This window comes from Oncorhynchus gorbuscha, linkage group LG07 (genome assembly GCF_021184085.1).
Source record: "Oncorhynchus gorbuscha isolate QuinsamMale2020 ecotype Even-year linkage group LG07, OgorEven_v1.0, whole genome shotgun sequence".
In the NCBI taxonomy this organism is placed as follows: Eukaryota; Metazoa; Chordata; class Actinopteri; order Salmoniformes; family Salmonidae; genus Oncorhynchus; species Oncorhynchus gorbuscha.
Window position 1 is genome coordinate 49,904,277 of NC_060179.1, and position 27,441 is coordinate 49,931,717.

Consider the following 27,441-nt stretch of genomic DNA (forward strand, 5'->3'; position numbering starts at 1 on the left):
AAAAGTTATACAGCTGTACCATCAAGAGCATCCTTACCGGTTGCATCACCGCCTGGTATGGCAACTACTCGGCATCTGACCGCAACTCGCTACAGAAGGTAGTGCTACGGCCCAGTACATCACTAAGGCCAAGCTTCCTGCCATCCAGGACCTATATAATAGGTGTCAGAGGAAAGCCCATAAAATGATCAGACTCCAGTCACCCAAGTAAGACTGTTTTCTCTGCTACCGCACGGCAAGTGGTACCGGAGCGCCAAGTCTAGGAACAAAAGGCTCCTTAACAGCTTCTACCCCTAAGCAATAAGACTGCTGAACAACTAAATCACATGGCCACCTGACTATTACATTGACCCCCCCTCCATTTGTTTTGTACACTAATGCTACTCACGGTTTGTTATCTATGCATAGTCACTTCAGCCCTACCTACATGTACAAATGACCTCTAACCTGTACCCTCGCACACGGACTCAGTACCCCCTGTATAGAACCTTGTTATTGTGTTACTTTTTACTTGAGTTTATTTGGTAAATATTTCTTTAACTCTTTCTTGAACTGCACTGTTGGTTAAGGGCTTGTAAGTAAGCATTTCATGGTAAGGTCTACACTTGTTGTATTCGGCGCATGTGACAAATAGTTTGATTTGAGACATTGGCCAAAAATATGTCTCAGCAAAGCAGGTGTGTACTCTTAAAGAATCCTGAACTTGAATAGTGCCAAAAGCACATCTAGAGGTTGAGGAGCTGGCTGCTAAACAACTCCCAAAAGAATAACCAACATGCACCACAGAGTCACTCAGATTGCTGCTGACAGCAGGGAACATAGCTGTTAAGGGATATTCAGATCCGATCTCCGCCTGAAGCTAAGAGCGAAGGAACACAAACAAACAAAAGTGTGTGTATGACCTGGCAGGTGCATCACTCAACTGGTACAACAAAGTCAAGGCAACAATGCAACAGTACAGGTGGAAAAACGTCACAAGTGGATTCTGCAGTCTTCTATTGGCTTGATCAAGACTTACATGACTGGAGTGCTTGCCTGTCATGTTGATGACTTCACCTGGGGTGGCTCACAGACCTTTGCTTCAACTGAATCCACACCTCAAAGTTGTTTTTCAGGTCGGCCGTGAGGAGCATGATAGTTTTTGTTATGTTGGAATTGAGTTTATTATTGTTGATGGAAAAATACTGATGCAACAAAGTAGACCTGATTTAAAATGTTTGATGGCTACAACTTGGCATCCAACACAAAAGACGCCACTGTACAAATCATTCATGAGGCAAACAAAGTAGTTTGTAAACTGATATCACAACAAGTGACTAAAGTTTCAGCATGACCCAAAACATGACTCTGAAATGAGTTGTCTTCTGTGATGCTTCACTAGGGAACCTTACAGATGGTGGCACACAAGGTGGACATCTAATAATGTTAATGGGTGAAGGAGGAAGATTCTCACCTTTCTGTTGGCAGTCAAAAAGGATCTGAAGGATTGTGAAGCAAACTTGCTGAAGAAACCTTGCGGATGTAATTGACAATGCCATCTTTCTGGCAACTCTGTTCTCAGAGCTTACCACTGGTGAGACAAAACAGCACATTCTACCTGTAGTTTGTGCCACTGACAACTACTCCTTGCTGACTGTCTGACTAAAAAAGGGAGCATCTGGTATTGTGCTCCTAAAGGTACTCCGTAATGGAAAGTTGCAGCTTGAGTAATACAAAATGGTTAACCATCTCACACAAATGTTGGTCAAAAATTGTCATCCGGTGACGGTCAAGCCAATAACTGTGTCTCACGGTAATTGACCGTTAATAAACGTCAACACATTTAGCATCTCCTGGCTTCCACACACAGCATACAAGCCACTGATGCATGACGCAACTAACGATGATTTGAAAAAGGTAGCTTTAAAAAGGCATGAGCTCTGCTTTTTTTTTTGCGCAGGATGTACACACTACAGCATTCACAATTCACGGTGGCATCCCTTTGTGTGGCTGTAATGCACCCCAAAAAAGGCATGCCTTTTGCTGCCAGTGGCCATTGGGCTTGGAATCACTTCTCACTCACATGGCTCTCCAGCACGTGATCGGGTCTTTCTCACAAGCTACAAATCAAGACACGTCGGGGACTCTATGCGCGTCCTTATTACAGAAAACGTTTGACATCTGTCATTGCCAACAAAGGGTATATAACAAAGTTTTGAGAAACTTTTGTTATTGACCAAATACTTATTTTCCACCATATTTTGCAAATAAATTAATTTAAAATCCTACAATGTGATTTTCTGGATTCATTTTTCTCATTTTGTCTGTCATAGTTGAAGTGTACCTATGCTGGAAATTACAGGCCTCTCATCTTTTTAAGTGGGAGAACTTGCACAATTGTTGGCTGACTAAATACTTTTTTGCCCCACTGCATGTATTAGAGGTCGACTGATTTTTCAACGCCTATACCGATTATTGGAGGACCAAAGAAGCCGATACCGATTAAATCGGCAGCTTTTTTATTTATTTGTAATAATTACAATTACAACAATACTGAATGAACACTTATTTTAACTTAATATAATACATCAATAAAATCAATTTGGCCTCAAATAAATAATCAAACATGTTCAATTTGGTTTAAATAATGCAAAAACAAAGTGTTGGAGAAAAGTAAAAGAAAAGTAAAAGTGTAATATGTGCCATGTAAAAAAGCTAACGTTTAAGTTCCTTGCTCAGAACATGAGAACATATGAAAGCTGGTGGTTCCTTTTAACATGAGTCTTCAATATTCCCAGGTAAGAAGTCTTAGGTTGTAGTTATTATAGGAATTAGAGGACTATTTCTCTCTATACGATTTGTATTTCATATACCTTTGACTATTGCACTTTAGTATTGCCAGTGTAACAGTATAGCATTCCGTCCCTCTCCTCGCCCCTACCTGGGCTCGAACCAGGAACACGTCGACAACAGCCACCCTCGAAGCAGCAGAACAGGGGAACAACTACTCCAAGTCTCAGAGCGAGTGACGTTTGAAACGCTATTAGCGCGCACCCCGCTAACTAGCTAGCCATTTCACATCGGTTACACCAGCCTAATCTCGGGAGTTGATAAGCTTGAAGTCATAAACAGCTCAATGCTTGAAAGACAGCAAAGAGCTGCTGGCAAAATGCACGAAAATGAATGCTTACGAGCCTGCTGGTGCCTACCATCGCTCAGTCAGACTGCTCTATCAAATCATAGACTTAATTATAACATAATAACACAGAAATACGAGCCTTTCGTCATTAAAATGGTCGAATCCGGTAACTATCATTTCAAAAACAAAACATTTATCCTTTCAGTGAAATACGGAACCGTTCCGTTTTTTATCTAACGGATGGCATCCCTAAGTCTAAATATTGCTGTTACATTGTACAACCTTTATTGTTATGGCATAATTATGTACAATTCTGGCAAATTAACTACGGCCTTTGTCAGGATTAAATGGACTTCACACAGTTCGCAATGAGCCAGGCGGCCCAAACTGCTGCATATACTGCTTGCACGGAACGCAAGAGAAATGACACAATTTCCCTAGTTATAAAAAATTAATGTTTGCAGGCAATATTAACTAAATATGGAGGTTTAAAAATATATACTTGTGTATTGATTTTAAAGAAAGGCATTGATGTTTTGGTTAGGTACATTGGTGCAGTGCTTTTTTGCACTTGTTAAACCATCACCCGTTTGTCGAAGTAGGCTGTGATTCAATGAGAAATTAACAGGCACCGCATCAATTATATGCAACGCAGGACACGCTAGATAAACTAGTAATATCAACCATGTGTAGTTAACTAGTGATTATGTTAAGATCGATTGTTTTTTTATAGGATAAGTTTAATGCTAGCTAGCAACTTACCTTGGCTTCTTGCTGCCCTCGCGCAACAGGTAGTAAGCCTGCCACGCAGGCTCCTCGTGGAGTGCAATGTAAGGCAGGTGGTTAGAGCGTTGGACTAGTAACAGGAAAGTTGCAAAAACGAATCTCCGAGCTGACAAGGTAAAAATCTGTCGTTTTGCCCCAGAACAAGGCAGTTAACCCACCGTTCCTAGGCTGTCAATGAAAATAAGAATGTGTACTTAACTGACTTGCATAGTTACATAAGGTGTAAAAAATATATTTTAAAAAAATATTATAAAAATAATAAATAAAAATCGGTGTCCAAAAATACCAATTACCGATTATCATAAAAACGGCCCTAATTAATCGTCCATTCCGATTAATCGGTCGACCTCTAGTATGTATGCCAGTTAGGCTTTTACACCCCTCGTAAAGCCGATTTAATGCGCTTACATTTTAAGAAGTTATTTGGCCACTTTAGTTGTGATACAAACTTATCAAAAATAGGCCTACGGGCTAGGCGACACGAGGTGTGCGACTCGAAAATGGCGGAGAAAAAAAGGCTGTTTCTTATGCTGGGCATCATTCATTTAAGTAATGTTGTCACCAATCAGACTAGTCTTGATTTAAATCTTGTCCTTACATATACTAAATAATATGAGTGAAATTTTGTTGTGTAGGCAACAGCCATACACACAACCCATTTGTAATTGGTAACTTAAATAAAACTTGGGACATTATTTTGTTGATGTTTTACTTGTCTAAAGCCTCTTAAGGATCGGACCCTTTTTTTTCAATTTTCGCCTAAAATGACATACCTGCCTGTAGCAACCATTTGAAAGGAAAAACTTAAGTTTGTGGAAATGTGAAATGAATATAGGAGAATATAACACAGATCTGTTAAGATAAAACAAAAAAAGCATGCATTGTCAAAAAAAATAATATTTGAAATGCAAGATAAAGGCCATTATCATTTAGGAGTCTAGGCGCAATTTAGATTTGGGCCACTAGATGGCAGCAGTGTAGGTGCAAAGTTTTAGACTGATCCAATGTGGTCATAATGTTGCCCGAATTGGTCAATTGATACATTTTCAAGTACATAACTATAGCGAACATACAAAAAATGATATGGTAATAAAAATGTTTAGTTTACACACACACCCAGGAATGTCATACATGATGGCTAATTAGCGTCCCTACAGAAAATATACTAACCTTCACACATCTAGATATGGGGGGGTGGGTGTGGGGCCAGACACAGCAGGGGTTCAAACTATAGAACCCAGTTCCTACATTTTAATATAACAATGGATTTTTCAAACAAAACTATGCTACATGTTCTCTCTGGGTCCCTCAGGATGACAAATCAGAGCAATATTACTGAATGTAAATAAATTATATAAAGCCAGTTGCCACGATAAAAGTTGTTGTTGTGTAGTTGTGCACGCTCCAAACAATAGCATGGTGTTTTTTTTCACTGTAATAGCTACTGTAAATTGGACAGTGCAGTTAAATTAACAGGAATTTAAGCTTTCTGTCCATATAAGACATGTCTATGTCCTGGGAGATGTTCTTGTTACTTACAATGTCATGCTAATCACATTAGCTCAACCGTCCCGGGGGGGGGGGGGGGGGATTACGTTCATGTCATAAGTATCCCTATATTTCTGTTATTACAGTGCCATCACTCTGTTATTAATACCCATGCGCAGTAGTCTCACTGTAGATGGACCTGCCCTGTGTGCAATGGCAACCATGTACTGTGGAAATAGTGACGTAAACGTTGTTCAACTGGAACCTAGTCGCGTCATTTTGCATTAACAGTTGGTGCCTCACCATCGTTGGAGATGGCAGGGGTCTTCTTAGCCAGTGGGGTCTGTGTGTTGGGGGAAGTGCACATATCATGCTCTAGGTCACAGGTTGTATTGCCGGGGCAACAGTGGAGTTTGTCGGTACAGCACACAGCCTGTACAGAACACACATTGATTAAACATGTAGTTCATCAGTTTTGAAATGCTCAACCTCTGCATGTCCCCATCGCTCTTTAGCTACCCTTTCCTCATGTTGAAACACTCAGAATAAGAACTTTCCGTCACATGTATCTTACACAGACTGTGTGCAACACATATTGCGCAATTTGTTGTGTAGGAATAAAATGCTTGAGATGATGTGACCCAGGGTCCTCTGTACTGCTCCAGTTCCACTCACCTCCAGGTAGGGGCAGCAGCCATAGTCGCCACTGGTCAGCAGGCAACAGGTGGTTCCGTTTGGGCATCTGCTCCTACCACCTGGGCAGGTCACTGCTTGTCCAACCACCAGGAACAGAGACACATGGGGAAAATTCATATTAAAATGGATTAGGCCCAAAGAGAACGGTGTTGTGTTCATTAGGCACCAAACCGAAGGCAACAGACTGAAAAGGACTAAACTGGACTTTTAAAATATATATATATATTTTTTCATTTGTAGAATTTAATTATTTTTTATTCCCATTGTTTGCCCTAATGGAGACAAGCCTGGAACATAATTCAACAACAACTTCACAATGATCTTGTTGTTTATTTCTGTCTGTTCCTTCAGTACCCGTCTGCTTCTTCATTGCAGGCCCCTTTTCCCTCATGGCAAATGTCTCCAGGGTGGGAGACACACACTTGGAGTGGGCTAGGTCACACTTGGTGCCCTCTGGACAGCAGTGCATCTTGTCCTCACAGCACACTGCCTTGAGAGAGAGAGAGAGAGAGAACAGAAAACAAAAGTTTAGAATGCTTCAGAATAGGGTTATTAAAGAGCAAATCCAACTCTGCCATTAGTTTGTTGTGTATTATGCAGAGATGGCAAAGATACATTTTAATGCATCTCATTACAAAATAAAATCTTCAGAGCTTTGTGGCCAGCAATTACCCACCCACCCAAAAAATTGGGGGCAGAATTGGTGTTAGAATTGAGATCCTGTGTTACCATTACGTAATCCGAGGTGCGATGGAGGCTCAAAAATGTGCGTGAAAGAAAGTTCAGGTATAGGACTCACTTCCCGAGTTCACTTCCCCCTTTTGGAACAAATTCACTGAAATATCCTCGCTCTGGAAGCGCATCCTTGTGCTTCAACTTTCTTTTCATGGTCTTTCACCAACACCTGTCATGTCTTCACACAATAGTGCCATAAGACTTCTAAGATCAGGGGTGGAAGCATTCATTTATTCCCAGTATGGTACCCCCCTGTGTGTGCACCCTGCAGTACTAAACATAGATTTACATATAGAATCACTCTTCATTTAATAGGATCTCTGTGCGACAAACAGTAAAAATGTGTTGTTAATGACCTTTTAATGTCACAATAACATTATAACTGGCTATGTTGTCATCTGATTGTCAAACAATCACTTCAGCAGGCTCCTCCTGTAAGCCTGGCTACCTGCACACGTTCGCACACTCTAAAATAATTATTGAATCCATACAGTGCACCCGACATTTGACGAATGAAAAGAGATGTCTGTAACAAGATACCAAGAAGGTGTGATAGCCATTCATTTGAAACCTGAATTGATGCGCCCACTGTCTGCGCACACCTCTGTCACTCACCTCTGCCTTATTATTGTCAAAACACACCACATTATGGATCGTATTTCACACGTTTAAGTCCATTTGGAAATGTTTCATGCAGGTGACATGCGGTAATGATAAAAGAGTACAGTTCTTGGCATCTTTGTTTAATTGTCGTCATAGGCTCAACATAACGTTGATGATGTGGTTGTTACAAGGAGCACATGAATGAGCTCTTTAAAAATCACCAGCCAGGATGCCTATTCGACTCAGCCATGCCTCATTGTCCAACATTTCCTCATCTCCCACCCCTTCTAATACAACTAGCCCCGATGCTCCTCGCTCTTTTCCCCCTGCCCAGCTACAAAGTTCCTCCTTGCAGGTAGTCACGGAGTCGCTAAAGGAGCTCTTTAAACTTGAACCACTCAAAAAAACATCTGGGTCAGATGGTTTAGATCCTTTCTTCTTTAAGGTTGCTGACCCTATCCTCACCAAGCATATCTCCTCTCTGGAGAGGTTTCCATTGCTTGGAAGGCAGACACAGCTCGTCCTTTATTTAAAAGGGGAAGATCAAGCTGATCCTAACTGTTATAAGCCAATTTCTATTTTGCCCTGTTTACCAAGTGTGTTGGAAAAACTTGTCAGTAATCAACTGCCTGGCTTTCTTGACGTCTATAGTATTCTCTCTGGTATGCAATCTGGTTTCCACTCACGTTTTGGATGTGTCACTGCAACCTTGATTCTAAGCAATGTTGTGCTGTTATTTTTATTGACTTGGCCAAAGCTTTTGATAGGGTAGACCATTCCATTCTTGTGGGCACGCTAAAGAGTATTGGTGTCTCTGTGGGGGTCTTTGGCTTGGTTTACTAACTACCAATCAAAGAGTCAGAGTGCAGTGTATAGTCAGTACCCCAAGGCTCGATCCTAGGCCCCACGCTCTTCTCAATTTACATCAACATAGCTCAGGCATTAGGAAGCTTTCATCCATTAATACGCAGATGATACAGTCTTCTAATCAGCTGCCCCCTCCCCGGATTGTGTGTTAAACACTAATTGCTATCTGAGGGTTTAGAGCTTGAGGTAGTCACCTCACACAAGTACTTGGGAGTATGGCTAGACAGTACTGTCCTTCTCTCAGCACATATCAAACCTGCAGGCTAAGGTTAAATCTAGACTTGGTTTCTTCTATAGTAACCGTTCTTCTTTCACCTCAGCTGCCAAACCAACTCTGATTCAGATGACCATTCTACCCATGCTAGATTACAGAGATGTAATTTAACTGTAAACTGGTCATCTCTGTATACCTGTAGCAAGACCCACTGGTTGATGCTCATTTATAAAACCCTCTTAGGCCTCCCCCTAATCTGATATACCTACTGCAGCCCTCACCCTCCGCATACAACACCCATTCTGCCAGTCACATTCTGTTAAAGGTCCCCAAAGTCTCCGCTTTTCCGTTCGCTGCAGCTAGCGACTGGAACGAGCTGCAAAAAAAACTCTAATTGGACAGTTCTCTTCATTCAAAGACTCAATCATGGACACTTGCTGCGTGATGCATTGTTGTCTCTTGCCCTTTGTGCAGTTGTCTGTGCCCCATAATGTTTGTTCCATGTTTTGTGCTGCTGCCATGTTGTGTTGTCACGTGTTTCTGCCATGCTGTGTTGTCGTCTTAGGTCCCGCTCCATGTAGTGTTGTGGCGTGGTGTCTCTTGTCGTGATGCGTGTTTTGTCCTATATTATTTTTTATTTTTTATCCCAGCCCCCATAGGAGGTCTTTTGGTAGGCAGTCATTATAAGTAAGAATTTGTTCTTAATGGGCTTGCCTAGTAACATAAATAAAATAAACCGGTACGACGTACCACCACTATTACGTACCGGCTTACTTTCACCCCTCTTTCTGATACCAATGCAGAAAATGTGGGTGATATGACACCACAAAATTGTGAATTGTTATAAAACTTAGAGTACTTAAAAAATACAAAGTACCATTCTCTGAAGTATCGTGTTACAAATTACATGGTGACTTATTCCAACGCCTTCAAATACAAATGTCCCCAAAAAAACGGAGGAATATTTACTCTATGCTTATGGTAAATCATATATTCATGCTCATGTTAATTCTTAATCTGAACAATAAATTAACTTTTGCTGAATAGTAAAATGCCTATGATCGGTAACTTGAGGGTAACCAGCTTTGCAGAACTACCAGAGGAACCAGGCGATAACGTGATGTAGGGAGGGTAATTGGCAGAAAGCCCAGAATATTGTGTGTTTGACTGAGAACAGGTGCTGTGGGAACACAAACAGTTTCTGCAAGAAATAGACACTCCCTATAACGGTAGAGCATGAACCAAGGTTTATGCAGTCCTACTTTAGATGTGTCTGGAGTGAGTCTCCCTTGCTGCAGCTTGTAATAAAGTAAATTAACAGCTCGCTGATATTTGCCACAACACTGTATATGCATACCCAAATCAACTACATTTGCCACCTGGAACAGGGTAAGCCGTTTCAAATGATGAATACCGTAATACAATACATAACAATTTGCCCCCTGAAGTGTTAAGCATTACAATCACATATTTACAATAACAATTCTGAGACAGAGTGAGTACTACACGTAAGAGAGCCCACTTTTGCAAGTACTGTAGAAAAAGTCAAACCTATTCTATATTAACTGAATGTAGCCAACTCATTAACCCCTTGATTCCACTTAGTGAAAAACCCCTCCAGCAGCCACGGTGACTCACTTCATTAACTATGTTTAATCTGTTGCCTCGTAGTCAGGTCAGGTCACTTTCTACGCAAATGTACATTCTATTAATAGTTGAAGCCAAGCATAAGGGGGCATTGAAACTTAACATGTTATTTATGATGCTCAAGAAGACGAGAGTGACTTGAATCAATTCTCTCAAAAGGGTCGCTGGCGTATTTTAGTGTGCATTGTCGACAGTTGCAGAATCATCTGAAAGATCTTTGCAACACATTACAGTGGTGGTTCCGGGTGAACATTGTACAACCATAGGCAATGGACCCGAGGCAACAGTTAAACGCAAAGATCCTCATTTTGACAGCGCTAAAATATGCAAACCTCTACTGTATTATTCACATCACCTACAGACATCTCTGCAATTTAAAACTGTCAAAATTGCATTCAAAGGACTTCCAGATAATGAATAAGGGACAAGTGTGTAACGTACCTTGGCCAGCGGACAGCAGCCCCAGGAGCCTTCTGGGAGTTGACAGCAGGTGGTGTCGTCCGGACACTCTGACTCGCCGTCGGGACAAATGACTGCCCTCACTCCTTCCACCAGCTAAATGGAGTGACAGGCAATGCATACCAACGAGGGTTGGGTTGACACATACGTCCCATTCACACTAGTTAAATAACATTGTTGAAAAGGCTTAAAAATAATCATTAAGAAATAGAATCTATATTAAACAAAACAGACACTATAGTTTATAATACACAGAGATAGAGAATAATGTTGCATTCTCTTTACCAGAGGGCTGATGATGTGTTGTGCGGAGACTCTTCTGACCCACGGCAGAGAGACTGTTTTATTGAGGCACTTGGAGTGGACTAAGTCACACACTGTCCCCTCATAGCAGCAATGCAGGTGGTCGGAACAGCACTCAGCCTGGAGATGGGTTTTAAGACAGTGTGATCTTTGAAAAAGTCATGAGTTGGCAGTAAAACAGTCCATTTTATAGCTATGTTACAACATTCAAATGAATAGAACCCCCACAGAATTAGCAATACCATCAAAACACTGTGCTGCTGATGATGGTGTTGCTGGGCTATGGCCATAAAATTAGCTTTGTTCTTTCACACTATGGTGCTGAATAAGCATTTTCACACTACCAGTTCAAAGCAGGGTCAGCTGGACCGAGATTGTCCTGCATACCTCATTTAACCAAGCAGTCACTCAGATACAAACTTTAGACGACTGGGGACTAATCACTTACATTTGGTAATGGACAGCAGCCATATCCACCACTGGGGGTCTTGCAGCAGGTGTTGCCGTCGTCACACATCCCACCATCGGGACAAATCAGGGCTGAGGTCAGGCCTAGGAGGGCCAAACACACCACTCCTATCTGCACAGTTTTGAGAAGAGGGGTTAAGAAAACCTAAGACCATGTGCTCGCGTTGTTGACGAAGTTGGCTATTACCCCGTGCACATAAAAAGTTTTTCTTGAAGCAAGGTACAGTTTAACTCCAAAAATGTTTAATTTAGTTAAATAAAAAAATACAAATGACGGGTTAAAAATCAGGCTTTGATCTAAAAGGCTAAAAACAGGGATAAGTTCAAAAAGTTAAGAGCATAAAATGTAGCAAACAAATGCTCTCCATCATTGCTGGCCCTATAACAAATAAACAAACACAATAAGAAATGTATGAGTCTTTAGGTGAGGATGTGCCATCATCCTCACACGGGTGTATATTTGACTTATTCTGCTACGTCAATAGGTGGTGGTGATGAATAACGTTGTGCACATGGTGAACTATTTTTTCAGCAGTAGGCCTATATACAGTAGACGCATTTGACCAGTCTAGGAATGCAGAAATCTGTTCATAACTCCATACATTTGCTCTGCGGTTCATGTACTTTCAAAGCAAATATTTATACATACTGCATCACACTGAAAATGAAATCGCCAATCTAGGTCTTTATATATACATGGCACAAAACGTTCACATCTAGTTTGTTATCTGTGGATGTATTAACCTGAAATGGCCTACTTCACTCTGATTGAGTGTTTAATAGTCACATGTACAGTTGAAGTTGGAAGTTTACATACACCTTAGCCAAATACATTTAAACTCTGTTTCACAATTCCTGACATTTAATCCAAGTAAAAATTCCTCATCTTAGGTCAGTTAGGATCACCACTTTATTTTAAGAATGTGAAATGTCAGAATAATAGTAGAGAGAATTATTTGTTTCAGCTTTTATTTATTTCATCACATTCCCAGTGAGTCTTAAGTTTACATACACTCAATTAGTATTTGGTAGCATTGCCTTTAAATTGTTTAACTTGGGTCAAACGTTTTGGGGAGCCTTCCACAAGCTTCCCACAATAAGTTGGGTGAATTTTGGCCCATTCCTCCTGACGGAGCTAGTGTACTTGACTCAGGTTTGTGATGGCCACTCCAATATCTTGACTTTGTTGTCTTTAAGCCAAAGTTGTGGAAAAATGGAAGTATGCTTGGGGTCATTGTCCATTTGGAAGATCCATTTGCAACCAAGCTTTAACTTCCTAACTGATGTCTTGAGATGTTGCTTGAATATATTCACATAATTTTCCTTCCTCATAAAGCCATCTATTTTGTGAAGTGCACCTCTCCCTCCTGCAGCAAAGCACCCCCACAACATGATGCTGCCACCCCCGTGCTTCACGGTTGGGATGGTGTTCTTTGGCTTGCAAGCCTCCCCATTTTCCCTCCAAACATAACGATGGACATTATGGCCAAACAGTTCTATTTTTGTTTCATCAGACCAGAGGACATTTCTAAAAAAATTACGATCTTTGTCCCCATGTGCAGTTGCAAACCGTAGTCTGGCATTTTTTATGGCGGTTTTGGAGCAGTGGCTTCTTCCTTGCTGAGGTTATGTCGATATAGGACTCGTTTTACTGTGGATATAGATACTTTTGTACCCGTTTCCTCCAGCATCTTCACAAGGTCCTTTGCTGTGGTTCTGGGATTGATTTGCACTTTTCTCACCAAATTACGCTCATCTTTAGGAGACAGAACCAGTCTCCTTCCTGAGCGGTATTTTCTGAGGTCTTGGCTGATTTCTTTTGAATTTCCCATGATGTCAAGCAAAGAGGCACTGAGTTTGAAGGTAGGCCTTGAAATACATCCACAGGTACACCACCAATTGACTCAAATTATGTCAATTAGCCTATCAGAAGCTTCTAAAGCCATGGTATCATTTTCTGGAATTTTCCAAGCCGTTTTAAAATCACAGTCAACTTAGTGTATGTAAACTTCTGACCCACTGGAATTGTGATACAGTGAATTATAAGTGAAATAATCTGTAAACAATTGTTGGAAAAATTACTAGGCTTCGAGCTCCTACATGCAGGACTAAGGGAAACACAATGACAACAAAACAATATAAATAACACCATATACATAACTGTGGCAATGGAGAATATTATTATTAATAAATGGCTATTGGGGGGAGGCAGAGTAAAGACTTGACGGGATGGGGGATCATAGGGGAGCAACGTGACCATTGAAGGGGTGTGGGGACCTACTATCACATACCAGAAAAATTCTATAGCTTGAATGTTATCAGTGGATTTTCAGCACATTCGTCTCGCTTCAAAGTAATGCAGCTAATTTAGTTAACTAGTAAGCTAGTTACAATTATTTTAATTGTCTAAACCAAACCAAAAATCTATTGATCCAAAGAATCTCGTACCATTGTGTTCAGAGAATCTGAGAAGAGTAAGACGGTAGATGAGGGAATATCGTCAGATGTGTTATTCAAGTTGGGAACTGCAATGCATAGTCTTCATATAGTCTAAAGATAGAGGCAAGAAAACAAGTTCATCATTATTAACTGATCAAAACAATGAATGTCAGAGCTGACAGTTGTCGCTAGCTAATTTAGCTAGCTAGCATAGCAAGTTAATAAACATAAAATAAAATGGGTTAGGCGTAACGCCAGACAAAATTAATTACATGTGTTATTTACCTTCGTTAGTGTGCGATGTAAAAGCTCAAACTAGTTAAATTATCTTTCAGTCGAAGCGACGCTGGAGTATTTTGCAATCTGGAGTGATTTCAGATTTTTTTTCTCCCAACAACGGTTATCACATGATATTCGCACTTTATGACCAATGGCCTGTTCCAGGGTCGACTTTACATCAGGCGCGCTGCACATAATGATCAGCTCTCTCAACTCTGGAGAACTGACGTCTCAGGAACGTCAATAAAATAAATGATTGCTAAATATATGTCAATAGTGTAGCTCAGGGTTGCCCAAACTCGGTCCTGGGCCCCTCCCTGAGTGCAACTGTTGGCTTTTGCCCTAGCAATGCACGGCTGATTCCACCCTGAACATGTTGGAGAAGATGTTTGACGTTTTACATGCTCCTAACCGATTGGGTTTTTATGTTAGTTTTTTTGTATTGTTCGTAACTTATTTTATACATAATGTTGCTGCTACCGTCTTTTATGACAGAGAAGAACTTCTGGACATCAGAACGGCGATTACAGAAGCTTTTTTTTTTGCCTTTAACAATTCCAACATGAACGACATACTGCTTTCCCGGAGACAGGCCCAAATCCCCGTCATTTGTTTGAAGAGATGACGGAGGAAAAAGAGGACAAAGGTCAGCTGCCTTCTGAGAATTCGGAGGCGATCGAATAAACTCCCACTGCCTTCAATTCTTCTAGCTAACGTGCAATCATTGGAAAATAAAATTGACGACCTACGAGGAAGATTTGGCAAGTGTCTTCACTGACATTTTCAACCTCTCCCTGTCCGAGTCTATAATACCAACATGTTTTAAGCAGGTCACCATAGTCCCTGTGCCCAAGAACACAAAGGTAACCTGCCTAAATGACTACTGATCTGTAGCACTCACGTCTGTAGCCATAAAGTGCTTTGAAAGGCTGGTCATGGCTGATATCAACACCATTATCCCAGAAACCTTAGACCCACTTCAATCTGCATACCGCCCTAACAGATCCACAGATGATCCAATCTCCATTGCATTCCACACTTCTCTTTCCCACCTGGACAAAATAAACACCTATGTGAGAATGCTGTTCATTGACTACAGCTGAGCGTTCAACACCACATTGCCCTCAAAGCTCATCACAAAGCAAAGGACCCTGGGACTAAACACCTCCTCTGCAACTGGATCCTGGACCTCCTGACAGGCTGCCCCCAGGTGGTAAGGGTAGGTAACAACACATCTGCACGCTGATCCTCAACACAGGGGCCCCTTAGGGGTGCATGCTCAGTCTCTTCCTGTACTTCCTGTTCACTCATGACTGCATGGCCAGGCACAACTCCAACACCATCATTAAGTTTGCTGATGACACAACAATTGTTGGCCTGATCACCGACAATGACAAGACAGCCTATAGGGAGGAGGTCAGAGACCTGCCGCCATGTGGTGCCAGGACAACAACATCTCCCTCAACGTTATTAAGACAAAGATGATGATTGAATACAGGAAAACGAGGCCCAGGCACACCCCCATTCTCATCAATGGGGCTGTAGTGGAGCAGGTTGAGAGCTTCAAGTTTCTTGATGTCCACATCACCAACAAACTAACATAGTCCAAGCACACCAAGACAGTTGTGAAGAGGGCACGACAAAACCTATTCCTCCTCAGGAGATTGAAAAGATTTGGCATGGGTCCTCAGATCCTCAAAAGGTTCTACATAAGACTCCTGAACATCTACCTTTGACCTTTTTCACCTGCTCCACGACGGAGGCCAGCCTGCCCAGCGCCAGGCCGCACTCGTCACCCCGGGTTACCACGGCGCTTCCCAGTTTGACCACAATCCTCTTGGCCTGGCGCAGCTCCTCACGATGAGCAAAAGAGATACCATTGGCACGTGCCAGGGACACTGAAAGAATACAAGTTACTACCCTGCCTTATGGTGGTGCCAATCTGAAGCACTGGTCGAGCACTTTATAAAATGTATGCTTATGCCCCCCTTTACACCGCTGCTAATTCTACCTACATGTACATATTACCTCAATTACCTCGACCAGGGTACCCCTGTATATAGTCTCTCTATTGTTATTTTACTGTTGCTCTTTAACTACTTGTTACTTTGATTTCTTTTTTTTCTTTTTTAAACTGCATTGTTGGTTAGTGGCTTGTAAGTAAGATTTTCACTGTAAGGTCTTCTACACCTGTTGTATTCGGCTCATGTGACTAATACAATTTGATTGGATTCAAATAATCAAAGCTTGATGATGAGTTGATTCATTGAAACGGCTGTGTTGTGCTATGGTAAATAAATTATAACGTGTGAGATGTGAGGGGGTGGTGGTTCAAATGAAGATAACCTGGAACGCGCCCAGTCTTTGCGTACAGCTGATTTCTGACCAATCACTGCGCTAGGTGTATGGCTCTGTAACTTCCGTTTACGCCAAGCTAGTCGTTCCCAATGCCCCCCCCCCCCCGTTATTGCTTCCCTCTCACCGGCCCGAAAGAGAAGGGAACCGAGAACACCCGTAATTTCCATCAACTAATTCACTGCGCGTGTACTGTAACGTGTGAGTGTGTTGTGGCGGTTGAAGTTTAGCAAGAATTTGCAACGAATTCTGGTGGTGAGTGAGTGAATGCACACATAGCCACTTGACCTGTATAGTAAGTAACGTTAGCTAGCTAGCTAACGGTTACGTTAGCTGCTTATGCTGGAACAGCCATGTGGTGGTGCCAGAGCCTCTGCTGCCTGAGCATGATACAGATCAGTCTGTCTTGGGCCAGTCAGTGACACGTTGTTGACAATGGCAGCTTTGAGTGGGTGATATGTTTTGTTTGAACTATCATCTGTCATTCTTGAGAAGACACCGACATGTGTTGCTCTGCCTTTTTTTCCCAATAAGGGGCACATAATAAGTGATCCTGCAAGGAGCAGGGATAGTTTCATCAGCAACATAAAAGCACATGAAAGGGAGGAGTTTCTGTGATTTAGACCAGATTCAGCTCTCCTATTGGTTGAGGGCAGGCCTTGTTTATACTGTATGGAATGTGGAATAGAAAGGTTGGAGAGTAGTCCTTTTTTTAAACGAGATGGGCTTGATAGACGTGGCTGCATAACAGACAAACAGGACTTGGAGATTAAGCAAGTATTTCTGTGAGTTTTTCTGTTCTTTATCCAAATGCAAAAAATACTGACCTTATGCCGTTTTTATATATATATATATATATATATATATATATATATATATATATATATATATATACGTGTTTAACTATATAACCTTTTATTTAATTATGCAAGTCAGTTAAGAACAATTTATTATTTACAATGACGGCCTACAAAAAAATGTAATCCTTTTGTGACTTTTAAATGTTGAACTGTGATTTGAATTCTTCAAGTGCAAAAAATGAAAAAAAGAGAACTTGGAACATTGAAGATTTGATAGTGATTAAATGATTCTCTCTCCTCTCTAGCTGTTGGAAGTGCGGGTCAGTTGACGATGCTGCTACAGAGGCTGTCTCTGTGTGCTGGGCTCCCGGTGGGCCCTAGGACTCGAAGCACCATCATCTGCCCTCGTCTTGCTAAACCACTGACACAAGGCAAGTGGGACTGGCAAACATGCATACATTCACATACCCACACACACACATGCATGCATACAATACAGTAGGCTACACCAGTAATTGAGGAGCGGTATAGATATCTATGTAGGATACATTTAGAAAATAGTAGGCTGTTATTCCAGTGATTTTTCAATAGTTTCTGTAGCTTGAGATTTTAGTAATGGCACGATAACTGCATAGCGTATGTAAGCCTTAATATGGGACCACAAGCCAGTGATGTATTTGTTTGGTTTCTTCCCTCAAGCAAGAAGGATAGCCTAGTTCCCTAAATGTATCAAGTCCTAATCGTTTAATGCTATCATCTTGCATACCTGTGCATACTTGTTTATCCTCCTGGTGCAGGATAAACCAGATTGATTGCATCAAGATAATGGAGGCCTATCCCTTTCTGGCTATCCTCTCTCTTTGTTTCTGTTACCCCAGACTTTGACTCTCACACTCACTCACGCGGTTGACTGCACTTTAGTGCAGAGATGTGTGCAGTCAGCGATGGCTTTGCCGGTTGCCGTGCTGATGTGGCAGTTTGCACCCTGCGTTTTTCATCTCTGTGGATACCAGGGAATTTAGGAGGGGGGTGAGGGGTTCCTGGCTGCTATGTTTGTCTAACTTTATATAATCAATGATGGAACAAAACCGAACCCAGCTCACACCCACTTACCACATGATCATACTGGTAGGAGATGTACTGATGTGTGTGTGCGCTAATGCTGGTTAGGCACAGTGTTTATGAACATTGCCTCAAGTTAAACAAGGGAGGCCATAAGCGTACATTTTATAAAGTGCTCGACCAGTGCTTCAGATTGGCACCACCATAAGGCAGGGTAGTAACATGTATTCTTTTAGTGTCCCTGGCGCGTGCCAACGGTAACTCCTTTGCTCATCGTGGGGAGCTGCGCCAGGCCAAGAGGATTGTGGTCAAACTGGGAAGCGCCGTGGTAACCCGGGGTGACGAGTGCGGCCTGGCGCTGGGCAGGCTGGCCTCCGTCGTGGAGCAGGTGAGGAAGGTCAAAGGTAAAAAGGCTGATGGGAGAACAGGACCTTCACTCAAGACATGGCTTAAAGCTTGTATTTTAACAGCTGTCTGCTTACTGTAGTTTATTCGTTGTTGCAAGGCTACTTGAGAGGCTTTAAATGCGGGTCACTGAGATAGTTTGTGTTTGGTTGCAGGTGGCCATGCTACAGAACCAGGGCAGAGAGATGATGATCGTCACCAGCGGAGCGGTGGCCTTCGGCAAGCAGAGACTGAGGCACGAGATCCTGCTGTCCCAGAGTGTCAGACAGGCCCTGCACTCTGGACAGAACCAGCTCAAAGACATGGTGAGACCAGGGCCCATTATCCACAAAGCCTCTGAATAGGAGTGCTGATCTAGGATCAGTTTTTGCCTTTTCGATCATAATGAATAAGCTTATATGGAAAGATTAGCGGCAGGGTAGCCTAGTGGTTAGAGCATTGGACAAGTAACCGAAAGGTTGCAAGGTCAAATCCCCGAGCTGACAAGGTACAAAATCTGTCGTTCTGCCCCTGAACAGGCAGTTAACCCACTGTTCCTAGGCCGTCATTGAAAATAAGAATTTGTTCTTAACTGACTTGCCTAGTAAAATAAAGGTAAAATAAAATAAAATAAATAAAAATTAGCACTCCTTTCTGAGACTCTGTGGATACGGGCCCAAGTCTTATACAAACTGCTCCAAAATATGGTGAAATCAACTTTATTATAAAACAAATCTATTCATATCATTCCTTTCTCTCTCAATCTATCTGTCGGTTTCAGTCAGTACCTGTTCTGGAGGCACGGGCCTGTGCGGCAGCCGGACAGAGTGGCCTAATGGCCTTGTATGAGGCCATGTTCACCCAGTACAGCACATGCACTGCACAGGTATGCACACTTTCTCTATGTATTTGAATTCACACTGTTACCCAGGACAATTACCTCTCAATAAATTTGTATTGAATCGAAAAACAGGATTTGCTCTGATTTAATCCCAGGTACTGGTCACAAACTTGGACTTCCACGACGACCAGAAGCGGCAGAACCTAAACAGCACATTACAGGAGCTGCTCCGCATGAACATTGTGCCAATCATCAACACCAACGACGCCGTGGTGCCCCCGCCCGAGCCCAACAGCGACCTCCAGGGGGTAAACGTGGGTACAGAGCACAGGGGTGGTCCGGAGAGGGCAGGACAGGGGCGAGGGGGTGTGTATAGCGGTGTAGTGTTAGCAGCTAGCATACTACTATACAGCTGGTACTCTTCACCGGCTCGCTCTACCCGCCCGCTACTCCCCCCCCCTCCCCCCCCCCCCCCCCCAAAGGATGTGCGTGCAGGGAGGGCTGGGGAGATGGGAGAAGGTAATTCCCTTCTATATGTTAGCCGACTGGACCTAAAAGCGTGGCTGTCTGGTCTCACTCCTGGAGGTAGACGCATTCTTCTTTTCTCCTTCCGCAAACTTAGGCGGAAACGAGCAAGTTCTTCCGGTGTAGAAAAACACACTAGTACTAAACAACTAAAGATTGTAGTGCCAGTAGCTTTGCTAACCCACACAGTAGGAAAGCCAATATCAACGTTAGCCAATCTAGTAGTGCTTCACTTTATAATAAAATGCTTGGATTTCAATCGCACCTTTTCTTTTACGCTGACCTCAATTTCGACTGACAACACTCTTACTTTACCCCGATCTTTTTCGATGTCTTTCTGTGAGACTTAGTGTGTTTTCCTCCACGTTAGGTCATCAGTATAAAGGACAATGACAGTCTGGCTGCACGCCTGGCTGTGGAGATGAAGGCAGACCTGCTCATCGCTCTCTCTGACGTAGAAGGTAGATTGCTAACACAGCTACACATTAACACCCATTAGGTAACGCGCCATCTGCCTGCGCTCTGGCTCAAAACAATACACAGTAATTAAGGAGCATTACTGTAAGAGGGGGAACTACAGAGGGGTATACTGCAAAGTAGGATCAAGGAGTTGGCCAGCTAACTTGCCTAAGTATTATGAAATAACTACTTTTTTTTTGAAAGATACAGTAAGCTTGAAATGGGCGTGGTCTTATTGACTCAACTAAAAACACGTATCCAAGTTTAGCTTTCTTAATGAACCAGAAATCAGTAGTTATTTATGGTTGTTTATCCTACTTCGTGGGTATACCCCTCAGGTCCTTTTGGTTGTGTTCATTAGGCACTGAATGGAAGAAAACAGACTTAAACTGGCCGTAACTACCTGAACTTGTACAATAGGAAACACTCATTTTTGTTTTCTGTCAGAGCTTTTTTTTTTTATGTCTTCCATTAAGTACCCTAATAAACACGACCCTGGTTGTATTTGGAAATCACTGATTGATTTGGCAGGGAGGTAATCTTTGTGCATGTTAGGCTAGCACCACAGGAAACAATCATGTAACCATAGTTACCTCCCATCTCTTGTAGGACTGTACGACAGCCCTCCTGGATCGGATGACGCCAAACTCATTGACATCTTCTACCCTGGCGACCAGCAGTCGATCACCTATGGGACAAAATCCAGGGTGGGTTTAGGAGGCATGGAGGCAAAGGTAATTACAAAGACACGCGTAGATTAGAATAGAAAACTGTGTCGTTCGCTACATGTAAGAGTTGAGGACTACATGTAAGAGTTGAGGACTACATGTAAGAGTTGAGGACTACACATCTGTAATCAGGTTTTAAGAAAGTCTTTGTAATTAGTTACAGACTTTGGAACTCTGTGTGTCAGAGTAATATTTGACATCAACCCGCAGTGCAAGTCTTTCCATTTGGGGCCAAATCCTTACTCGAGAAACAAGTGGGGAATTCAAATAGCCTACGTGTATCCCACCTCTACCCTCAGGTAAAGGCTGCCCTGTGGGCCTTACAGGGGGGCACGTCAGTAGTCATCGCCAACGGCACCCACCCCAAGGTGACGGGCCACGTGATCACTGACATCGTGGAGGGCAAGAAAGTGGGCACCTTCTTCTCCGAGGTCAAACCTGCCGGTGAGTTCTTCTGGGGTCACCTCTTTGGGACGGACACCGACGATGAAGGTTATTAGAATGATGATGATTATGACAATAATGAGCATAATGGTGATAATCATGGTGAGGATCATGAGGTTTGTAGTTCTTATAAAGACGATTAGGATTATGATCACGCATGCTCATGTCCAATAGTCCCTTTTGCTGTTTTGTATCTGTTGTCATCTCATCCGCGGCAATGTGTCCATCTCCAGGCCCCACCGTGGAGCAGCAGACTGAGATGGCCCGGAACTCCGGCAGAACCCTGGCAGCCCTGCACCCGGACCAGGTCAGACACTCATACACAGTTATATAGTATACGTGATCCCAGGTGTGTCTGTGGTTAGTTGAATCTTCAATGAATCGTTCCCACCCCAGAGAGGCGCGATCATCTGTCACCTGGCAGACCTGCTGGTTGAGAAGAAGGAGGAGATCCTTGCTGCCAACAAGACGGACATGGACCTAGCAGCCAATGCGGGTAACTATTCCTGTCACGTCCGTCTTCCCTCTGATTGAATCGATGGTGTTTGTCAAAACAGGTCCTACTCGTCAGGGATCGTTTTACTTACCAACATCCCGTTGTGTGACTGTGATAGGATGTTGATCATTTGAGGGTGCTGTTGCATTTGAAGGTGTATAAGAGCATCACTTGAGTAGTTGAAGGGATAGTCAGGGGTTTTCAACTACATTTAATTTCTATGTGTTCTCCATCCTCCTATCAGGCCAGTTGTCGTCAGCCCTGCTCAATCGTCTGAGCCTGTCCCCGGCCAAGCTAAATAGCCTGGCTATAGGGCTGAGACAGATAGCCGTGGCCTCTCAGGACAGCGTGGGCAGAGTCCTGCGCAGGACAAGAGTAGCCCACAACTTAGAGCTGGAGCAGATCACTGTGCCTATAGGAGTACTGCTGGTCATCTTCGAGGCCCGCCCCGACTGCTTGCCGCAGGTAATGTGTTTGTGTGTGCGTTTGAGCTTGTCTATGTGTGTGAGAGTTGTGCTTGTGGACCATCTTTTGGTAACATGGGGTGGTGTTTGTGCTGGTGGTTATGCAATTCTGTGGGTAAAAGGCTATTGTTCTCATTTGTGTGTAGGTATCAGCTCTAGCCATAGCCAGCGGTAATGCTCTGCTGGCGAAGGGGGGTAAGGAAGCAGCCAACACCAATCGCGTCTTACATGAGCTGACCCAGGAAGCACTGGACATCCACGGGGTCAAAGAGGCTGTACAGCTGGTAATCATAGCTGGAAAAAACATCCCATTTAAGAAAAACGGCATGGAAGATATTTAAATACAATAATTTATACTGAAATCATAGTATTTGAAATCGTAGAACACTAGGTATGAGTGAATTCTGTGTTACTCTGCCAGTAGTAAATATAGTCAGACACCATCCAAAAGAATCCTTTCATTCCTCCTTTCCTAAGGTGAGTGCTGTCCTGTACATACTCAGCGGAGAATTGAATACAACGTAGAAGTGTATTCCCCCTATAGCAAAAAGAAATCCCAGAATGCAGTAGGGTTTATTTTGCGTGCTCCAGGTGAGTACCCGTGAGGAGGTGGAGGACCTGTGTAGACTAGATAAGATGATAGACCTGATCATCCCGCGAGGCTCGTCTGAGCTGGTCAAGAACATCCAGAGAGCAGCCAAGAGCATCCCAGTGCTGGGCCACAGTGAGGGCATCTGCCACATCTACGTCGACTCGGAGGCTGCCATCGACAAGGTCATCAAGATCGGTCAGTGGGAAAATACACGCAGACACATTTGAATTTACTACCAATGAAGGAGTGATTGATGTTTTCTCTCTCCAGTCAGAGACTCTAAATGTGACTACCCTGCGGCCTGCAATGCCATGGAAACACTGTTGGTGCACAGGGATATCCTCAGGACCACTCTGTTTGACCAGATCATAGACATGCTCCGCACCGAACGGGTAAGACCACACACACACACTCAAATACGCAGGTACAGACACATTGACATAAACAAGTGATATTATCCTCCTCTCCATCTCCTCTTAAATACAGGTTCAAATCACTTGGCTAAATAAGATACAGTAAGGACCGACTGGCTGCTTGTTTGGTGGAATGGTTGGTTACATTTGACTACAACTTCAAATCAAATATTTATTTTCTTTCACTGAGGTTGGATTGAGGTGGATGGGTTTAAACATGTTGATTAAGTGCGTTTTTCATGTCTCATTGTTGACGGTTTATGCTTCTAAAACCCAATTCACAAAAATGAACATTAACAATTTACAATCTAATTGATGATAATCATAACAAGAAGACTTCCAAGTATCACTAAAACTTTTGTTGTGATTCACTATGACAGATCTATCTTTGGAAACTTTGGTAATTTATATTCTTAACTTTAAAAATAAATAAATAATCTATTCATATAAAATATTCATTTTTTTCTTGATCTGTAAAACTGTGTTCATATTGCCTAAGAGTCTCTCTAGCAGATAGATCATATGGTTAAAGAGAAAATAGCCTGATTATTGAAAAAAGAATCTCATCAACATTGACAGCATTTGCAATTATTTCTGCAACTACTGACTACACAACTGCCAACGGTTTGGCGTCTAAACATTTACAACAGACATATGGACATCGTAAAATAAATGAAAGCATGTTCAAATATAAAGGATATTCCATGCTGAAACCCTCATATTAAACACCGATGGTATTCACTAAGTTGATGGGTTACATTTAGGATCATGTTTTACAGCTTTGTCATTCTATTTTTTAAATATTTTTTTAAAAGTCATCTTATTTTATTATCTTTGTCATGTTGTGAAAATTGTGTCTAGTTTACTGGTAAACTTAAAAGTTACCGGTAATATACCCTCCCTTTCCAACCCTAGATGCACGCAAACTCCCCGATTTGATTGATTAATTGACCGATCGCCATATGTAATGATGACCCCCTTCCCAATGTGACCCCTTTAGGTGAAGATCCATGCTGGCCCCAGGTTTGCCTCCTACCTGACCTTTAGCCCATCTGAGGTCAAGTCTCTGAGGACAGAATACGGGGATCTGGAGTGCTGCATCGAGGTGGTGGACAGCATGCAGGAGGCTATAGACCATATCCACAGATATGGCAGCTCCCACACCGACGTCATTGTGACTGAAAACGGTAGCTATGACTGTCTGGCTATATAATAGTTGTGAGAAGTTTCTCTCTCTCTCTCTTTTGTCTTCACTTTGATTCACCCAGGTTAGTCTGGGTGAGAGAGACCAAATCTCTCTTTCAGGAGAGACCTGTCTGTCTCTCTTTTGCACCCTTGTCCCTTTCTTCATCTCTTTCTCTAATAAGTAATGACAGCATTTTTTGACTTCGTGTAAAACCTCCCCATGAGACTACTTTGAAGAGGACAGAACTGATTTGAATGTAAAATAGGTTTTGCTAAGGGATCTTTGTTGTTAATTTATATGTAGTTATATGATTGATATTCTTCTTGAATGTTATTTTCCCCTCAAGTTTTATAATACATTTTGATGGAGTACTTTACTGACAATCTCTAAGGTGGGTTGAATTATAGATAGATTTTTAGTTGGTTCCGTGCAGAGGACAGAGCATTTTCTGTCTTTGTTCTACCATCTAGTGGCCACAGATTGTATAATATGTTGATCTAAATTGAATTATCCATTGTGTGCTTTAGAGGAAATATAGCTGAGAGATGATGACAGTGACAATGATGGTAGCTGTGATGATGATTCTTACAGAGGACACAGCGGAGCAGTTCCTGCAGCAGCTGGATAGTGCTTGTGTGTTTTGGAATGCCAGTTCACGTTTCGCAGATGGCTACCGCTTCGGACTGGGTATGCATCGTTTTAATTTTAATGATTTTATCACTGACTTCCTGTTCAACTATCTCACTCACTCCCTGTCTCACTCCCTCTAGGTGCTGAGGTGGGCATCAGTACAGCTCGTATCCATGCCCGGGGCCCCGTGGGCATTGAGGGTCTCCTCACCACCAAGTGGGTTCTGAGAGGAGACGGTCACACCGCAGCAGACTTTTCTGAACACGGCACCTTGAAGTACCTCCACGAGAACCTGCCAGTCACACAGCCACAGCCCAGACAGATGACTGCCCAGCGTGAGGACTGACCGAGGACCTCCGAATAAGAGACACGCTCAACCATTTCCCCGAGAGCAAAGCTATCCCCTGGTACCAAAAAGAACACTCCCGTTGTCTTATTCATTCAGTCTGGATCAGAGTTGACATTTTTAATTCTAACTCTGCTCTCAAAAGTTTAATTGCGGTGCTTACCTCACTCAGTATTCCAGTCACTGCTTGTTCATGGGCCCTTCCTGTGACCAAGCAGTGAATACACTCATTATTAGTAGCATTGACCCTGTTGGACTGTAGAAGGTCTCACATCCTTGGTTCAGGCCTTAATTGGTCTAGAAGATATGATACGGGAATAGGGATGAGTTAGGTGCGTATACGCTCTCCAGGACGCACACCTAATGGGAATTGTTGCTTAAGCTAGTTTACATCAGCGTTATTATCACTATCAAAAGGTTTCCCACTTGGTTTTAGTTCCTTTTGATTGGTCTGTCGTGCTGTACATTTATGAATGGCTGCTCAATCAGGTCAGACCCTTACCCTGAAAGTATTGATTTGGTCTCACACCAGAGACTAATGTGTACATTTACTCTAACTAGAAGTGATACAAGTGCATAACCAAACCAGTTTTTATGCTAGGTTTAAGGCTAAACCTAATTTGGGAAAGGTACTGATGTGTAATTTTATATAGTGCTTGATGTATAGGTCTCCATGGCCAAACATTGTATGAATTGCTGTTAACATTACTACTGCAATCCTTATTTATATGTGGTTAAATGACTAGTGATGAACCACTGGATAAACAATATTTAAGTCTTAAATGTATTTCGTCATAAAAATATGAGATTGATGAATAAGAAATTGACCCGATCTGATTCGTAAGCCTTCAAGTTAGATTTTATATATAAGACTTTATGTTCTTCTTTTGAATGCAAATGATTTATTCTCCTGCTTTTGCTTTTTTTTCATGCTGTCTATTAATGTGGAATTTACAGTGCCCAGAGCCTCTGTCAAACACAAGAGCAGTAATTGACAAGCTGCTTCCCATCTCATCCAAGGGACTACTGCCTTAAGATACAGTGCCGCTGTAACATTCCAGCCTGCGAGCTTTTATATCTGATGTCAAGTAACGCACTCTACAGATCAGTTCAGGTTTTTTGTCATTCATAGACCGTATTGTAGAATAAAAGTTTTTGTTGAATATGAATTGGATTGATTTTGTATGGGATTTTACATGCATTCCACCACTCTTTCTACTTCCACAAATAACAAATTAGCACCAAAGAAGTCATACTGATCTGAAAACAAACGTCTAAAAAGACTTTTTAATGGTTCTCATCTGGGAATAGGATTTTGCTGTAAGTGGGGCATGGAAGATTGAAGACAATACTATAGAGGTTTAATTATCCAGCTATCAGGAAAGAAAGCGGGAAAGAACTGAGACTAATAATGGAATCACAGAGTATATTCTTCTGTGGTTTTTCTACTCGCAGATAAAGAATTCATCCTCCAAAATGCACTACTTACCCTTCAATCAGCCTCCCATCACAAATACAAAGGGTTCATAGATGAAGAATAGACAGGGTCTACTCAGATCTCACTTTTTTGGTACTCTTTCTTTGGAAGGAGCTTGATATTTGTAATGTGAAGAA

At 42.3% G+C, this 27,441-nt stretch overlaps 2 protein-coding genes and 1 non-coding gene across 10 annotated transcripts in view; 2 read left to right on the top strand and 1 right to left on the bottom strand.

The window, feature by feature from the left end:
• LOC124039970 (progranulin-like) overlaps nucleotides 1–14,279 on the bottom strand; it is a 31,040-nt gene extending 16,761 nt beyond the window's left edge. The window contains exons 1-8 of one of the 4 annotated variants that reach the window (XM_046356572.1): nucleotides 14,109–14,279; nucleotides 13,833–13,934; nucleotides 11,365–11,496; nucleotides 10,899–11,036; nucleotides 10,596–10,709; nucleotides 6,443–6,578; nucleotides 6,068–6,162; nucleotides 5,696–5,825 (exon numbers count right to left, since the gene is read on the bottom strand). In XM_046356572.1, coding sequence (XP_046212528.1) covers nucleotides 5,696–5,825; nucleotides 6,068–6,162; nucleotides 6,443–6,578; nucleotides 10,596–10,709; nucleotides 10,899–11,036; nucleotides 11,365–11,496; nucleotides 13,833–13,835 — 748 coding nt within the window. In that variant the 5' untranslated portion in view covers nucleotides 13,836–13,934; nucleotides 14,109–14,279. The remainder of the gene's footprint in view (nucleotides 1–5,695; nucleotides 5,826–6,067; nucleotides 6,163–6,442; nucleotides 6,579–10,595; nucleotides 10,710–10,898; nucleotides 11,037–11,364; nucleotides 11,497–13,832; nucleotides 13,935–14,108) is intronic. The other 3 variants (XM_046356573.1, XM_046356574.1, XM_046356575.1) reach the window with 3 other exon arrangements.
• Nucleotides 14,280–16,570: 2,291 nt separating this feature from the next.
• Nucleotides 16,571–26,996, top strand: LOC124039972 (delta-1-pyrroline-5-carboxylate synthase-like). 5 transcript variants are annotated; one of them, XM_046356576.1, is made up of 18 exons: nucleotides 16,571–16,712; nucleotides 17,563–17,688; nucleotides 18,556–18,707; nucleotides 18,880–19,029; nucleotides 19,485–19,589; nucleotides 19,700–19,858; nucleotides 20,440–20,530; nucleotides 21,138–21,262; nucleotides 21,556–21,700; nucleotides 21,934–22,007; nucleotides 22,097–22,196; nucleotides 22,441–22,661; nucleotides 22,807–22,944; nucleotides 23,252–23,447; nucleotides 23,523–23,644; nucleotides 24,666–24,852; nucleotides 25,443–25,538; nucleotides 25,622–26,996. In XM_046356576.1, exons 2-18 carry the CDS (start codon nucleotides 17,589–17,591, stop codon nucleotides 25,825–25,827), a joined length of 2,367 nt encoding a protein of 788 aa, XP_046212532.1. In that variant the 5' UTR covers nucleotides 16,571–16,712; nucleotides 17,563–17,588; the 3' UTR covers nucleotides 25,828–26,996. The 5 variants fall into 5 exon arrangements, with proteins under 5 accessions (XP_046212532.1, XP_046212535.1, XP_046212536.1 ...); XM_046356579.1 differs by having other exon boundaries at nucleotides 19,700–19,852; XM_046356577.1 differs by lacking the exon at nucleotides 16,571–16,712 and adding an exon at nucleotides 16,722–17,242.
• Nucleotides 23,052–23,182, top strand: LOC124040528. The gene has a single exon (XR_006839760.1). It is a non-coding gene; the product is annotated as a small nucleolar RNA SNORA15 (small nucleolar RNA).
• Nucleotides 26,997–27,441: the final 445 nt, after the last annotated feature.